Source organism: Sceloporus occidentalis, unplaced genomic scaffold (genome assembly GCF_023333645.1).
Source record: "Sceloporus occidentalis isolate IW3139 unplaced genomic scaffold, rSceOcc1.0.p SCAF_3, whole genome shotgun sequence".
Classification (NCBI taxonomy): Eukaryota; Metazoa; Chordata; class Lepidosauria; order Squamata; family Phrynosomatidae; genus Sceloporus; species Sceloporus occidentalis.
Window position 1 is genome coordinate 137,849,528 of NW_028316983.1, and position 18,321 is coordinate 137,867,848.

The 18,321-nt window shown below is 39.8% G+C and overlaps 1 protein-coding gene across 1 annotated transcript; it reads right to left on the reverse strand.

The window, feature by feature from the left end:
- Window positions 1-741: 741 nt before the first annotated feature.
- LOC149316867 (caveolae-associated protein 4-like) lies at window positions 742-18,119 on the reverse strand. Its single transcript, XM_089516422.1, has 2 exons — window positions 17,620-18,119; window positions 742-6,162 (listed from the first exon to the last, which is right to left on the reverse strand). The coding sequence occupies exons 1-2, from the start codon at window positions 18,028-18,030 to the stop codon at window positions 5,431-5,433; spliced, it is 1,143 nt and encodes a 380-aa protein (XP_089372548.1). The 5' UTR covers window positions 18,031-18,119; the 3' UTR covers window positions 742-5,430.
- Window positions 18,120-18,321: the final 202 nt, after the last annotated feature.

An 18,321-nucleotide genomic window follows, 5' to 3' on the forward strand; every position in this document is an offset into this window, starting at 1 on the left:
TAATATTAGAGAGTAATCTTCAGTGGGATTGCTGTGTGGCAGAACAAACCTGCAGAAATGTGGCTGTAGTTACATAAAGGCTGTGCGTTTTATTACATAAATAAATAAATGCTTTCCTTTATGCAATCTCAATTGGGTGCTTTCTTTAAAAAAAATGAAATCTGCAGCCTTTTACATTATGTGAATTGAGAAGATTGTTCTGCTGGACAGTTCCATCTAAGGGGAATTATTGTTGGAAGTATAGCAGTTTTTCTTTCAAAATAAACTAGAGCCTGGTATCCTATAGGGAATGTACAATGCTGTAAATCAATTTACAATTTTGCAATTTAGAATTATGCCATTCCTAGGAAGGAAGTATTGTCATAGCTGTGCCATCAGGACCATTGCATAAGCAGAGTGAGCAAAGTGGCTGTTGGGATGCACAACAGTAGGACACTTTGCAGGGCAGATTGCCTAATGCAAGGGGAACAATGGCCACTGGGCACTGAGAAATCCAGAACAAGGGGCAGTGGAAAGTCATGGGTGGCCTGTGCCCAACTGGAAAAATGTCACCACCTCTTGCAATGCTCCCACACAATGTTGTGCAATGGGACATTTTGCACAGTGATCTGTTGCATGTTGTCACAATTCTCTAACATGGTTGTTTATTGTGTCAGTGATGTAGCTCCAACATTGTAAAGTTACACATTGCAGCTCATGATGCAGGATCTTGGCCAGAGTGCATTCAAATTCCTTAACCCACCCCCAACTATAAAACTAGTAAGTTCTGAAAACAAGAGCCAGCGCCTCTTCCAATTAGTTTTGTTGTTTATTTACCATTTGCAGGCCACTTTGCTGCCAAGCATTCATTCCAGGAAGCGTGCCAAGAAGACAGTTCCTGGCAATTGCCAAGTAGGATATGCCCACTAAAGGTACAGCACGCTACTTGGTAAGGCAAACAGTAAATGCCTGTTGGAGAGCCCAAAGATTCGGTCAGGAAAGCGGGCTACGCACCAGCTGTCCCTAAAGCAACATTTTGCTTGGTACAGAAGCTATACAGTCAAGAAAATATCCTTGTAGTCTCTACTGCACAGGCTGTGATTGAGCGGACATAATAACCTTGTGTACAAACAGTATTTTCTGAGTAATTTTCCTGATATCACTCTTCAAAACCTGCGTACAAGCCAAATGTAATGGTGATCCTGAGCCTTGCTTCAAACTGAGGTAATTGTGGCAAAGTAGTTTTGCTGCTGGGGCTGGGGCTGGGGAGTTCTGTTTAACGCCTTTAGAAAATGTCCTGAAATGCAAAATATTAGTTCCATAATTTCATATGGGGGAATGCATTTTATTCAAGGCCAAATGACTTTAATTTCCAAATAATGCTTTTAAAGGAGCAAGGATATAATGTGGATAGGACTAGCTGTAATGTGTAACACCTGTTTTAAAGCAACACCTACGTGTTTACTGTAAAATATTTGGGAAAGTATTTCACATATTAATCTGAGGTGTGGCATTAAGTGACATTGCACGGCAAGTGAATTACCCTCTCGGCTCTTGAAAAGGAAAATGGGGGATAGAACCCTGTTGGGCCATTGTGTCTTCATAGTGGACTTATATCTGCAGGAATTAGAATTGCATAGTGAGCAGCATCTGTATCTGGTACTGTTCCATTACTACGCAGCAGAACCAGCAAAGTGCCTGATGCACACTGATGCCTGATTCACTATGACAATGATGCACAGTTGCTCTAATCCTCCTCATCCAATCTCACTCCTCACTCTTCTGAAGGCTGGGGCTAAACAGGACCATAGCAAAGGATCTAAAATTGGTTGATGTGGGCAGAGGGAAATACCCACAACTTTCTATTTTTAATCTCATTCCAACAATTTGAAAAAGTATCCTTTTTGGAGGGAGGGGTGGTAATGGGGAAATAGTCTCTGTTGCTGTTGATTTCAAATGCATCTGTGTGATGACTGATTTAGATCACAATACGCATTCTCTAGCTCCTAGAGTCTAGGGCTCATAATATTCTGCTCCAAAGGAATTATTTTAGAATATGCCACTAAATTCATATGTAAGGTTTCTGAGGCAAATTCATGCTCTGTGTCATGATTTTTATTTAAGGTTATCCACTACATTCCAGTTGATTTTTCTGCAAAAATATTTCTTGGATTGCTTTTCTGTTTCCCACCACCACCACCATCCCAAAACAAAACAAAAAACTCAGCCTCCTAGGAGAATATTTTCTTTTGTAACACTGAATTAATATATATAAGAAATATAATTTAATTCATTTTTAATATTTTTAGAACTAATCCCTGTTTCCAAATAAAGAATAAACAGTAAACCATGCAGAGTACAAGATAAACAAATCATAAACTGATCGGAGTTCCTTAATGAAACCTAACCCAGCTGCAAAATATACATGTCAGCATATCCTATGAAGGAACTACCAACAAGTCCCATCCAACTTTTCCCCCCATTTGATACCATTTACAGTACTGTATATGAAAAACATAGTACATCCATAACAGCCTTTTCGCGATATAGTCTGCCTTGTGCACCTTCCATTCCAATTGAGTCACTCACCCCGATATGGAAACATTAATCCACTTTGAAATTGTTGCAGCATCAAAGACGCGGTGTAACATTACTCCACCAACCCACTGTTCCTTGCCTTCCATAACTTAGGGCTAATACAGTGCATTCAAAATTCTGATTATCATAGATAAGGCTTTGTTTGAAGAAGCACATACATATTGGTCACAGAATCTGGTGTCCTGAACATCCCAGTTTCAATTTTTAATGGGAAAATGTCTAGCCCATAGGACTGAAAAAACAGAAATCCTTGCATCTAGGGAATACATCCTGTGACAGTAGAAATTCTGGTAGTCAAGGGCAGAGCTTTGGTACCCTGCATAACTGCCTTTCCCGAAACTAGTAGAAGTAGGATGAATAATGCAAACTATAACCATATGTAAATTGGTGTAATCTACAAAATTCATAGAGGTCACACAATGCCACCATTTCTTGATCAAAATGCTTGGTTTTTAAAACATGAAGCAGCACTAACCCTGAATAGAGTCAATGTTGAAGCCATCAGAAAAAATGAACTCTAGTGACTGCATTTCAAGGGGGGTTTTGAGGCTTGGTGCTAATCTGTCAAAGCAACCGGTACCTTTCTTTAAAAGGCATTATATACTTTAAATGGCATTTAACTTGTACCATTATACTAATTGAATACTGGTGTTCAGAGAGCCAGGACACTTAAATGCTGCAGGATAGACAGAGGCTGCAAATATTAACATAAATGAAAGGAATTGGTGGCATAGTTTTGTACATGTTGAAAGATGTTAATACATTTGACAACCCCATATGGATTTGCAATGCTCAAACATTTGACATTTAAATCAGGTATTCTTTTTAACCCCTGAATCTTCTCAATATCCCTTATCTGAATCTTGCACTACCTTCTCACTAAGTTGGATCAAACAAAAATTCAGTCTAGAATCCATTGAATTAGTTGGATTCACCATTCAACAACTGACTTAATGATGCTACAAACAAGGAGTCTGGAGTAAACCTGGTATGCATCTTCTTTCCTCCTCCCGCAGCAGCAGAGAGACTCTGCTGGTTCCCATGGTCTTCTATGAATGGATGGCACACCTCCATTCATAAAATGGTTCATCTGGATCCAACTTTCAGTTTCTGAACAGCTTTTTCATTATTTATTCGGCTTTCCTCTCTTGCCACTGCAAACATGGATTTGCTAACACTGAACCCTCCTTCACCTCCCTAACCAACTCATTTCCTGATCACAGACAGTAAATGTAACTGTTTGATCAATGCCTGACAACAGTATCTCAACTTTTCTTCCAGCAAGGAGTACAAGAGAGAAATAATTAACCATACTCTTCCAGAGAATCATGTCATGTATTGACAGATTCATTTTTCCCACTCCCCACCACAACCACTGAATATTAAGAATCAGCCTGTGATGTCCAATGAGTCACTTAATGAGATTTACTTTGTTTGTCTGTCACTGTGCATTAAATACAGATGGAAGAAAGACTGTTGAAGGAATTAATGCCATTAATATATAGGGGACTTCCATCTCCGTTGACTTATGATGATACATGGCATTTATGTGTAAACCTCCAAGGAACTGAGTTCTTTATTTCTACTGGAGTGGCATCTGGTGATAAAGGAATACCCACAGCCTGTAAGTTGCAGGTGAGCAGAACGCAACCTTTCCAGATGTTGCTGAACTGCAACTCCCAGCATTCCTCACCACTAGTTGTGTTGGCTCTGGCTCATAGGAATTACAGTCTCTCTGGAGGGTTGCATTTCCCACACTTCCACTGTAAATTAAAACAGTCATTGCACATAGATATTTTTCCCCTCAGTAATTTAATCAACATACATGGCTTGTATCCTGTTAGGCAGTTATGATGTCATAATCCAGACTTAATGACCTCATAATTGCTTCATATTCACATCTACAATTGTGGTGCCATTGCCACTACCACAAATACCCTTAAAATCCACCTTAAAAGCCAGGCAGCTGGACCATGTGAAGGAGTTTGGTGGTGATGGTGAGAAGGATGCTGAAGAAGGATACATCCAGCCCCCTCCTACCAACAAGCCTCAGTGTGGTACCATGGCCCACTGGCAAGAGGGAGCTGAACACAGCATCCCTCAGCACCCTGTTCACCAACACCAGAAAACTCCTTTACTTAGTACAGCTGTCTGGCTTTTAAAGTGGGTTTTAGGGGATCAGATTGGGAGACAACATAGCTATGACATTTTAGCTACATGTACCATTTCATCATAAGCTTTGAAATAGTAGTTATGGGCTCCAAGAGTTCCTTTAGAATTTACCAGAGATTCCTCAAGAAGAGGACTGAAAACAGTGGACAAACTATCTGCTATTGTTAACCTTTCTGGCAAAATGCTGGGGCGTGTTGGACTAGACCAGCCTTCCCTCTCCTGGCATCCTTAAAATCTGGTTGGGATCACCTTTCTCATAATCCCAACCTGTACTGATGTGCTGCGTATGGTGATGGGAACTGTAGCCCAAAAATGGTTTAAATCCTATTGTTAGTCCCACCTCCACCACAGCCTTCAAATCAGTTGGATTTTCTTATGTGTTGACTCACCATTCAGCAATTAATTGAAAGGATCTACTTTAGCTGGGATTACCCAGCAGGATTACAACCAAAATTTGAAGGATGCCAGGTGGCAGGAAAGGAGGCTGTCCCAGGATGTGCCTTTATGTGGTGTCTGGTCCAACAGACCAGTCTAGTTTCCCACATGAATGGAGGTCATGCCTTCAATGCCCCCAAATCCTTTGCAGTGTGTAGAAGAGGCTTGAGGTCAGAATAGCCACATTAAAGGGTTTGTTCTTTCCTTGCCAGAGTTACACCACCACAGTGGATAGATTTAAGTCATTTAAACCGATTGCTTTAGATCCAGTAGAAGAACGTCGTCCTCATCTTTGGCTTCTGTCTTCAGTGCAATCTTTTCAGGGGTAACTTTTACTTCTGGTTTGAGCACGATTGTTTCAGGCGTCATCACTTTGACCTCTGGTTTGAGCACAATCTTTTCAGGAGTCATCACTATCTTGCCCTCTCCTTGAGGAGAGCCTTTTGATCCACCACCTTTGTTTTTCTTCACTTTAGTTATCACTTCAGTGTAGGAGATTTCTTCACTGACTGGTTCAGCATCTCCACTTTCGACTGTGGTATCAACACCAGACTCTTGGATCCCTTCTGTACTTTCAGCCTCTGCTTGCTCTTTAGTTTTCTTATGCCTCTTGAACGTCTCCTTGGTTGGTGCTGCATTAGATATATTTTTCTTGAACCGTATCCCAGTTTGCCTCAACCTCTCTCCTGACTGCCTTATTCGCTCTCTCCTCTCTGGTGTTACTATTCTAGTTTGAAGCCTGTCCACCCTCTTGCCAAAATTTTGTCTTGTTTTCTGAAGGTTCTCTCTTGAAAATGCTTTTTTGATATTGTTGATGCGCCTTATCCCCGATTTCTTAAACCGGGCTGCTCTGCTCTCTTCTATAAAATATTCCTCATCAGAGGAAAGATCATCCGGTGGGCAGAAGGCATCTTCTAGACTTTCCTCTCGTGTCCGGCCTTTGATAACAGATACAGAAGATGGACACTTAATGTCCTCCTGCAAAGGAAAGCACAATTATATTGTTTGGAACACACCTTTACAAAAGGAATTATGGGTCAGAATCTTATTGCTGTCATAGGCTGGTGGACAACTTGATAAGAATGGCATTTGTACTTTGATGGGTTTTGCCAAATGAAGCAGCCACTACCTCTGTGAGCAAAGTCCTCCTCTACGGTGCAACCATAGCCTGCCAGTGCCAAGGCACATCTCCATGGTAAATCCATCTGAAGGGGTGGAGTAGTGTCTGGGCACATCTATGGTGCAACACTGGAAGGCAATGGCTCTTCCTTTTTTTTTACAACTGACCAAGTGCAGCCAGAAGGTGCACATGTGCCTCCCTGCCTTCTCAGCCACAAACTGCAATGCACAGCCAGGAGCCAGGAAGCCCAGCAAAGCAGCCCTGGTGGAGCTCTATACTCCACTCCCTATGCAACTGAGGAAGCTGCCTCAAGTCTATGAAAATTCATGCTATCAGTTTCTTTCTTTCATTTAGTCTCAAATTCACTATAAGATCTCTTTACGTACTGATTTTTCCAGACTAACACGACTATGTCTTTCAGTCATCACCACTGTTACTGTTGGATCTTAGACACAGTGTTTATGGAAGGAGAAGAAATAAGGACAGAAGGGGATGAATAAGGATGCTTACAGATGGCTGCCTCCTGTAGTGTGAAAACAGGAAGTATCTCATTAATAAGTAGTCAGTAGCATTTGGACCTGTCAGTATTTGTTGTCTGTTTGCTGCTTAAAGTTACAGCTACAATGCAAAAAGAGGAGCCATCATTACTCATGAAGTTAAAGGCTTATTTTAACTGGTACGTCTAGGACTGAGCATATCATGCCAATATTAAAATCTCTCCACTGGCTGACAGTTAGTTTCCAGGCAAAGTACAAAGTGTTGGTTATTATCTTTAAAGCCCTCCATGGTTTGGGTCCATATTGGTTTTAATATTTTGCTAGTGGCCTCAAGTCCCAATATTGGGTAAATGTTGTGATATAAATAAATAATTTAAAAAGGACCCAATGACTGGAATCCTGTTGGGCAGTTACAATGCATAAGCACCATAGTTGCAGATCTATGCAGGGAATCTCATCTTTCTCACAATTCCTTCTTGCGTTGGAGATCACTCACACAAGGGGAGGAGGAACATCAGACAGCTGTTTCCCAGGTGATAGGGGAATTGACCCCCATCGATCATAGTTGCTGGATAAATGGATACTGGGAGATTTCTATGGTCCATATGTATCCTCTAAAGAAGGGGCTATGTAGGGTTCGTGCATACTAAACAGTCATGAATGCATAACTCTAGGTTATGCATTCATAACTGTGCATTAGAATTTCCAACCATTGTCTTCAAGAAAATTAAACATATCACATATGGCACTGCTAAATTATTGCTTTTATGGAGCAAGCCATTCACCAATTTCTGCTTGCTTGGTGTCTCTGTTTTAGTAAAAAAACAAAAACACATGTGTCATTTTGCTTTAAATTATGCCCATTTTGTTGGTATTGTTACTAAAGCAAATGTGATCTGAGGCGTGCAGTGTAAAGGAAGGGTGATAAGGCCATTGGCTTTTGCACCTTCCATGAGTTGGCCTCCTGCAGAGGGCATGAAAAAGGTCTGAATAAATTCAGTGAATTGGGTGCAGCATCAGCTAGGAGATAAACCAGGAAGCCAGATGCTCTTTCTAGAGTGAGAAGGGGGAGGATGACCCTTCATTCATGACTATTAGCATATTTAACTATGAGGCTTAAATCCTCATTGCATAGGCTGAGTTTGAGTAAAAAAAAACATTTGATATTAGTGCAGTTACTGTAGTCTCAGTATAGTTATAAGTGGAATTAAGGAAAGGTTATATTATAAATAGAATTAAGGGCTGCCTCGTAACATTACATAGCTACAAAACTGGGCTGCTATTTTATACACACACAGATAAGCAATACAGTTAATCCGAGCACTTGAGCTAGTATGCTTCACAAGTTTTTGCACACATCTTTTTCCACAATGACTGTTTATGCATCTTAAAAACTTAAAAACAACATAAGAAACCATAACTTTCCTACAGGGAGACAGACAGCCACATTATTCAGAAGGAAAATAAATGCTGTATATAGTGAATAAGATCCAGCACACGAAAGATCTAGTTTGTGCAGCCTATGCTTAGGAGAAAGCAAGTCTCCTGAAGACAATGTACTTTTAGTTATGATTGTTGGCATTTATTACACTAATACAAATTACAATGGTTATTGGCTAGATGCAAAGAAAATTTAATTTGAATTGAAACAATGGAAACTAGCTTCATGTAGAAGTGCACAAGGATACATTGTAAATTTACTAAACAGTTTAAATGAGTTTAATTCTGGTCTGATGACAACTATAGTGAAATTATCAACCGTAGAAAAGTAACTGAAGCGACATATACCTTTTCTCTTGATAACACATTATCTTTGTCAAACATATGGCTGTAGCCAAGGGGAAGAGGGCTATCCCCTTGAAAGATTTCCGAAATCTTTTCAAGTGTCATATTTCCAAGCCTCTGTTCCATATTATGCAGAAAGATCTAAAGCTGATTGCTGTGTTAGTAGAAAACCTGCCACCTCCTGCTGTTCTGCCCAACGAGAATGCAACAGTGATGGGATGACTGACACTTGACACTTCAAAAATACTGAAGTTATTAAGTGAATTAAATGATGTTGAACGTATTAAGAGCACTTGGGTTTGGTTTTTTTTAAAGTGTTGGCTGATTTACATTCAGCTGTTTTACATTCATTAATGAATCTGCCTTCGCGTGAGTCAGACCATTTGTCCATCTTGCTCACAGTATCTTCCAGCTGGCAAGAGCAAGAGTTCTCTCTCTCTGCTACTTGATCTGTCCATAAGTGGAGATGCCAGGGGCTGAACCTGGGACCTTGTGTATGCAAAGCATGTGCTTTACCACTCAGCTATTGCAGGGTCCCACCCTGAATTTCTAGAGAACATTCAGTTCTTCAAAGGGACATCTCTGGAAAATGTTCTTCTGCCCACACTGCAACGAAATGAAGAGCAGTTTCAGTTTGGCAAAGGACCGAAAATGGTCCTAATGGATCATGTCCTTACTTTTTTGAGGCAATTTATATCTTTCAATATTCCACTCCAATGATTTGCTAACCAAAAGGTCACCTGCTAGCTTCCTTTCCCCAAACTGAATATTTGTATAAAAGACAACTAAGACAGCCACCCAATTTGTCAGTGAAAAATGTATAAATTAATATTAATTTCTTCTGGACATAAAGGTAAAACTACATGAAATGTGAAATCCTGTGTACATTTCTCTGTGTACTAGCAAAACAACTACGTGAAAGGTTGCATGCAGTCAGTTATATACAAGATTCAAACTCTGGTTCTTTCAGTTAAGATACATCAAGATTAAATGTGGACTAATTGTCTGAATTAATTTCTGCGGAGAGAAAGAAAATACCTAGTTCAATCAGCTGAATTGGAAATTGGGGATTTATGCAATTTACTATCTTCTCTTCTCTGCCTTCTAATTCAGTGGTGGCCAAACAATTTTGGCAAGAATGCTACAAGTCAAAATTGAGCACAATACTGTTCTAGTTGGGGTCTTAACCTATTGCTTTTTCATGTGGAAAAATCAATCTTTAAAAAAAGAGAAAAAGAACTAAATTTTGAAGGGGAAACAAAGCCCTATCAAAATGTCGTTCAATAAATATTTTGCCCACTAAAAGGAATAAAAAAACAGAATGAGCAGACACAAAGAGAATAACAAGGTCACTTATTTTATTACATTATTTTTCAAAAAGAATATGGATATGATCTTTATACCAAAAAAAAAAAAAAAAAAACCTAATTGAATGTCATTAAACTTGTAACACATGCTTTATAAACTTGTAAACCTCTATGCTTTGTTCTGGTGCATACTGTAGTACAATGGACCCTTGGTATCTGCTGTGGTTTGGTTCCAAGATCTCCCATGGATGCCAAAACCCGCAGATACTCCGGTCCCATTATTTTTAGTGGCATGGTAAAACATCCCTTATATAAAATAGCAAAATCAAAGTTTGCTTTCTGGAATTAAAAAAAAAATCAAGCCATGGATGACTGACTCCTTGGGTGCAGAATCCATGGAGAGCCAACTACCCTGCTTTCCTTTTCACTGAATTTGCAGCTGCACAGCACAGAAAGGGAAGGCAACACAGCCAACCTGGTTCTATGCTATATCTAGGCCTCACAGGCTTTCTGGAACAGTAACTGATTAACTACAACCACTCTTCCAATCTTTCTCCTATCTTAAAAGTTTATAAAGCCAAAATCATGCCCATCTTATCATATGATGCAGAACTTTGGGGCCATCTGAAAGTACCTCTTTTGGAGCAGGCAAAGAGCAGCTTCCTAAGAAGGATCCTTGGAGTAGATAAGAACACACCAGCCCAAGCATTGAGATCAGAACTAGGGGCCCATTCAATCTAGTGCCAGGTTTCAATAAATATCCTTAACTATTGTCTAAAGATCATCAAAATGGATTCAGGGAGACTCCCTAAACTCTGCATAGAACAACAACTAGCTATTGGGTGATCAAATTTTTGGGTTTGTTAGTTATTCTTACTTATGCACCAACTAGGCTTCTCTCCTTATCTTATTTCTGCTATTCATACAGCTCAAGAAATCTTAAAACAAAGGGTTTGGGATATTAGTGCACAATCAGACATAGCTTTGTTGGCAGGTTGTAAATTGGTTAGCTAAAAATAAAATTCTATTTGGATCAGAAAATTACCTTAGGTTACATCTAACACAGAACTAGGGATCAGCTTTTACTAGAGCTAGATTCTAGCAACTGAATTCCATGGTAAGAACAGGGCAGTTTCCTATCATAAAAGAACTTGTATCTGTGGTGCCTTAGTTGTGGAGGATATTGTACATATCCTGTTTGACTGTTGTATATATGATAAGGAGAGATCTCACTTCTTACAACCATTTTTTGTTAGAATGACCACCTGGGATCCTATTGTTAAATTGTCACATTTTCTTTCAGGAGAGAATCCACATTTAGTACACTGTACTGCAAAATTTATAATAAAAGCTGCTCATTTGAGAGATCAATTTATCATACAAAATGGGGCTCCATGCCATGGTAATGAGTACATCTAATACTCCCATTGATTATCTCCCCCGTTTTAATCTGTTTTAGTATGCATTTTATATTTTGTATTCGTTATGTACTTTGCCCTGTATCCTATTTTATTGGATCTGTTTTTATTTAATTTTATGCGTGTTTTATTTGATTTTTAGGCGCTTCCTATTTAATTTTTATGAGTTCAAGGAGTGACTCAGTTTTATCTTTGTATGTATCTTGATATAGTGTATGTTATCACTGATATGGTCAGTTGACTAATCAGTAAAACTCATTGTTGGAACACTAACCATGTTGTAGATTGGCCATCCATGTACTCATCTCAGTGATGCATCAAGGGATGCTCCTTGGGGCTATAGCCCAGGGCCTCACAACTCAGGAGGCTTGCAAATGGCCACACACAAAATTAGCAAGCGATAGAAGCAGTGGGAAATAGGTCCAACTTCATAATCTGGGCTGATGCTGACTACTGCAGCATCCTTTATTCTTATTTTGAAAACATTGCATAGTCAAGGGACAGCCAACTGGACATGTACATTGTACAGGTGCTCCTTTTGTGGGGCATGATCCAGTCCTGGACTTTGGCTATGGTAGAACAGCAGTATCCAGAAGAATCAGGCCAGAGAACGAACTCTCCTACTGAATTGCAGTGAGGGCACAAAACCCACAAAACCCTGCTCTGGAAGCCTGGCAAACTCTCTTCTCCACTGCAAAAATATCCAAGTTGACACTACTTTGCTCCCAAATTGTGGAATGACCTGCCAAAAGAGATCCGTCTTATCACCATTTTAAGACGCCTTCAAAAAAGACTGTCAAGATGGATCTCTTCTGGCCGGCCTTCCCAACCTGACCTCACGAAGGATTCCCACATCCGCCTTAATGGTCCTCTCCACTTTGGTTATTTTAAATTGTGTTCATGTTGGAATTTTAATGTGTATTTTTATTGTTTTAAAGGTGGGAGGGATTGGGGATTGATATAAATTCTTATTGTTTTGTTGTAATTTTATTTCTGTATAAATACATAAATAATAATAATAATAACTGCCATGGCTCAATGCTATTGAATTCTGGGAACTGTGGCACCAGAGCTCTCTGACAGAGAATGCTAAATGTCTCACAAAACTACATTTCCCAGAATTCCATAGCACTGAGCCATGGCAATTAAAGTAGTGTCAATTTGGATTATTTCTGCAATGTGGATGCTGTCCAGAGCTGACTTTTGAGTGGCTCTCAGAGCTATAGGGACAGAGAGAAGGAAATCCCAATGACAAGATGACAGAATTTAGGACCTACTCATTTATAGACCAGGCAACCTCTTACTAATCCAAGAAATAAACAATACTTTCTTTTTGGTTTACTAATCCACACATAGTTTGTCAGTTATCTTTAGTTCTTTCTTTTTACATGTATGTAAAGATGCAAAAAGCACATATGCATAAATGACTGGGTTTGCAGTAAGTTTAGAACTTAGCATGAATGGGCCATCTTGAAAGAACTGTCAGAATCGCAAGCCATATTATATAGTACTTAATTTCCAACATTTCACAGATAAAAATAGGGACACATACAAGCAAACAACACTGGAGTGTGGTCAAGATGGCAAAAGCTAATAATGAGGAAGAACAGGCAATCTGGGGCTGACTGCAACACTTTGCTTTTTCCTGAGCTTACAGAGAAGGGCAAGACCCTTTCCCCTTTATTTCCCTCCCTCTGTTGACTTAATTGAGTGCAAACTATGTTTGCATTTTGAACTCTATTTGCATCAACTAAAATAAACAGAGGATGAAGGGAGAAAGTGAGAAGATAGAAACTGAGATCTTTTAAAAGCTGCTGAAAAAGTTGGATGAAGAGGATTAATCAGGACTGTCAATGCCAAATTTTGACAGTTGGAAAATATGGACTACAGTGGGCCCTGCACATTCGCTGGGGTCAGGAGCACAAGATGCCCGTGAATGTGGAATAACTGCAAATTTAAAAAAAAATACTTTTTTAGCCTGAGAGAACACCTTTCTAGGAAACTCTAGGTCCTCCAGCACAACTTTATAGTCAACATCTGCCAGACGCTGACAACAGAATTGTACCAGAGAACCTACAAATGGTTAGAGAAGTGATTTCTCTAGTAATCTCTAGGTTCTCCAGAGCAACTCCACAGTCAATTTCCAGCAGAGTTGCACTGCAGGACCTAGATTCCTAGACAGAACATGTTAATCAAAAGCCTAAGCCACAAATGTGGAGGCCCAACTGCATACTGTGGCAAGGAATAATACAAGATGGTAAAAAGTTTTTCCCTTCACAACCAATGCTGAGCTGAAATATATCTCCTTTTGCGCCCTGATCTGAATGTTTCACACACACAGTAGAATTAAGAGGAAAGAGGCATGAAAATTGAAGGAGGGAACAATTTAAAATATGCAGATAACACAATCTTGTTAGCAGAAAATAGTAAAGCATTGGAATGATTGCTGAAGAAATTCAAGGAAGAAAATTCAAAGGTAGGTTTACATTAAGAAGGCAAAAATAATGACTACAGATGAGTTGCATAACTTTAAAGCAGATGATGAAGTCAATGAAATAGTTCAAGACTTTCCATACCTAGGCTCAATCATTAATCAGAATGCAGTCAAGAAATCAGAAGAAGAATAAGACTTAGAAGGGCAGTTATGAAGGAAATGGACAAAATCCTACAGTCAAGATATATCACTGAATACTAGTTAGGATTGTCCAAGCCTTCATATCTCCCATTTCTATGCATGGTTGTGGAAGCTGGACAGTGAAGAAAGCTGACAGGAAGAAAATCAACTCATTGGAAATTTTGTGTTGAAGATTATCTCTACAGATAAAATAGAACCTATAAGCCTATATATATAAAGCCAAGATGACTAAACTGTTGAACTTTGGACATATCATGAGAAGACAGGATTTATTAGAAAAGACAATAATGCAGGGTAAGATAGAAAGCAGTAGGAAAAGAGGAAGACTGCATTGCAGGTGGATATACTCAAGGAAAGAGGCCATGGCCTTGAATCTGCAAGACCTGACCAGGGCTACTGATGACAGGTTGATTTGGTGGTCTCCTATTCATAGGGTCACCATCATCCAAAGTTTATTTGATGGCAATTAACAACAACAAACATCGTGATCTAAATATAATTACTTTGAATTGAAATTAGTTGCACCATATGCATGGTCCTGCAAAAGCTGAACCCTTTTCTTTCCCACATATCTCAGTAGAAGGGATTAGTGTATATTTAAGTCTCATTAAAATAAATGGGAATTTATAATTGATAGTTAGACCTCATAGAAAATATAGAAGTGCATAGAGATAGACTTAACTCTAGATTCGGAGAACTGAGGAGCAGTGCAGACTGCCCTTAAGGGGTGGCCTGCAGCCACCTTCAGCTGTGCCGGATCGAGGGCATGGCAACTGCATGCCGTAGCCCCAACCTGGCCTTTCCAAGTCACAGGAAAGTGCATGTTAGCCATAGCTTTTAGGTACTCCTTTGGCGTTGCGTCATGTGGATGCAGTACCAGAGGAGCGCTGTGATACCACGTGCCATGTGGAGTGGTGCATAGTGTCACACTGCCCTGGGAGCGGAGTTGGGGCCAGTCTGCACAGCCTCTGAGACTGTAGGAAAAGAAGTAAATTGCTGTTATGTGTAATTTTAAAGAAGCTTTGTCTTTATTTTAGAATCATAGAATCGTAGAGTTGGAAGAGGCCACAAGGGCCATCCAGTCCAACCCCCTGCCATGCAGGAACTCTCAATCAAAACATCCCTGACAGATGGCCATCCAGCCTCTGTTTAAAGACTTCCAAGGAAGGAGACCCCACCACACTCTGAGGGAGTTTGTTCCACTGTCTAACAGCTCTTACTGTCAGAAAGTTCCTCCTAATGTTGAGGTGGAATCTCTGTTCCTGGAGCTTGCATCCACTGTTCTGTGTTCTAGTCTCTGGAGCAGCAGAAAACAAGCTTACTCCATCCTAAATGTGACACCTCTTCAAATACTTAGAGGGCTATAATATCATCCCTTAGCCTTCTCTTCTCTAGGCTAAACATACCCAGCTCCCTAAGTCTTTCTTCATAAGGCATGGTTTCCAGACCCTTCACCATTTTAGTCATCCTCCTCTGGACACACTCCAATTTGTCAACATCCTTTTTGAATTGTGGTGCCCAGAACTGGACAGTGTTCTAGGTGAGGCCTGACCAAGGCAGAATAGAGTGGCGCTATTACCTCCCTTGATCTAGACACTATACTTCTATTGATGCAGCCTAGAATAGTATTGGCCTTTTTAGCTGCTGCATCACACTGTTGACACATGTTCAACTTGTGTTCTACTAGGACGCCCAGATCCCTTTCACACGTAGTCTCCTTAAGCCTATATCTATGCATTTTGATTTTCATTTTGTTAGCTTTGGCCCAGCTTTTTAATCTATTAAGGTCATTTTGAATTTTGATCCTGTCCTCAGGGGTATTAGCTATTCCTCCTAATTTGGTGTCATTTGCAAATTTGATAAGCATGTCCTCTATTCTTTTATCCAAGTTGTTGATAAAGATGTTGAATAACACTGGGCCTAGGACAGAACCCTGTGGCACCCCACTGGTCACTTCTCTCCAAGATGAAGAGGAGCCATTGCTGCACACTCTTTTTGTTCGGCTGGTCAACCAATTACAACCAATTATCCAATTTAAGGGGCTTGAGAGGTAAAGTTAGAGTAGGTAAGGAAGAAAGTAAGAACAATTGAATAAGTAAAGAATAGGAGAGAAAGAATTAGGGGAAAATAAAGGAGAGGAAGGAGTTAAAGGAGGGAAGATTAAGAAGTTATAGAAGGAAGAGGGAGAGGTGAATATGGCCGAATTTGATAGGAATTGGATGGTAAACAGAGAAGAAAAGATGATAAAAGGAAGAAAGACTGAGGATAAAAAAAACATTAGTTTAATTATGTAAATATACCATTATTATTATTTTATTATTATTATTATTATTATTAAGTGTATGCTCGAGGTTGTTGTAAATTGTGCTTTGTTTACATCTTTATGTTTGTATGTCATTTATACAGAAATGTTGAATAAATGTTTTCTAATAAATAAATAAGTGGGAATAGAATGGTTTCACTTTGTCTTGCTTGTGCCTATAGCATTTTTTCAGTGAATGTACAATGCTTTGCTGCTTTTATTGTGAATACATTCCTTATCTATGTACAGTGGAAGACATAATGTTCTCAAGAGTCTGAGTCATATGAACATCCCAGAAGTATTTAAGAAAGAATCCATTTACATGAATGAAGTTATTCATATGTCATTTGCATGATATACTGTAAATCCAAACAGGCTACCAAGCCAAGGCTTTTTCTTTAGCAGCTGTTATTCTTAGGAAGAGATTTGATGTTCTACTGACTAAGTATTCCCAGTGCCCAGTGTCATTAATGAGATTGAAGGAGCTTGAATATCTAGGATTTAGGGATTCTTAGATGCAGATTTGCAGTTGTGGAAAAATATTGTACAATTTCTCTCCCCTTGCCACTGAGCACAGTACTAGTTATTTGGACACATTTAGCACTTTAAACATCTGAATGTGCAATGAATGCCTTCATTTAGAAGAGAACATGTCTTAATAATTGAGAAATTAATTTCAGCATATGAACAGCTTATTCTGTTCCTATACAGGGCTCAAATTTTTGCAAAATCTCATTTGGGAGAATCATCTTGAGATATGCATGTAATGCTCATGATTTTCCTGGAATTGGACAAACACTACATATTCATGCAAAGGAGGGTTTGCAAGTAAATCACTGCATGGAAAGTGAAGGAGGGGAAATACAATAAGGGCCAGTAATGAGCAAAGAATATATAAATGAGGGTTTTTTTTTAAAAAAAAAAAAAAAGAGGGGGAAATGAAGCAGTTAATTGAAGCAATGCTTTGTGCCAAGAAATCCTGAGTCTGGATTTCTCTAGTTAATCCGCTGGGGAGAGAAGGGAGAAAAGGGGGTGACAGTCATACATGGAATACTCTGTCAAGATGCCCAAGTGCTTGCCTCAGATTGCCTTTCAGAAAAGCAACAAATAGTCTATGCTGATCTACAGTTAATCTTATTCTGGCTCAGAAGCCTGCAGTACTAATAATAGACCCAGTGCTTTGCTGTCGGTATACTCATACTGCTATATGTTCAGAGACAGAATTCAATTTTTAAAAAAGAAAGATGTAACACACTCCTGAGACTGTCAAAGCTGTTTTGCCTCCCCTGTTTATTTTAAACAACTGGGGAGGCTGTCATAATGTGTGAAGAATGCAGCAACCTACGGCAGTTTGAAACAGCACACGTTTACCTGGTAAATGACAACACGAAACTTGTTCTTCCTCAGCATTTCCTCTTGTTTGACCTCGACCTTCTGCACATTGGCACTCTGCTTTTCTACGCGCGCTCTCACATCCTTGACACGAGCACTCACTTTGCGGGTTTTTTCCAGCAGCTTGTTCACCGTGTAGCCAGTGTTGCTATGAGCCTGGGCAAGCTTCAGAATGTCGATCTGAATTGTCTTGATGGCATCCTCCATTTCTCGGTGCCTCTCTTCGATGCGTTTCTGACTAGCCTGAACGCTGTCGACGATGGTGGCCACCTTGTCCAAGACTCTAACAATGGTGAAGGCTGCATCTTGCTCTTCATCGTCATCTATAACACCCGAGAGACGATTCTGGTGGATCTTATCTGTCTCCAAGGTGGTTGCGTGATGATCCATATTGCCCGTCTTCAGACTGGTCTACAGGAGCCGAAATATAAACTGGCTCACGACAGCCGCTCAAACTCCAGCAGGACAATTCTGGCACGAGTGCAAGAAGGTTTCTCGACAGCTGGCTTTAGGGGAATGTTCAGAAGCAGGGTCTGAAACTCCACCCCAGGAGACTTGTCAAATATTTATACCCACAAAATATCCATGCATGATTTTTCAAGTGCTTTCTGTAACACGAAAGCTCTAAAATTAGGAAGCAATGCTAGAGAAGGAACATATATTTCTCTACCAATGGACTTA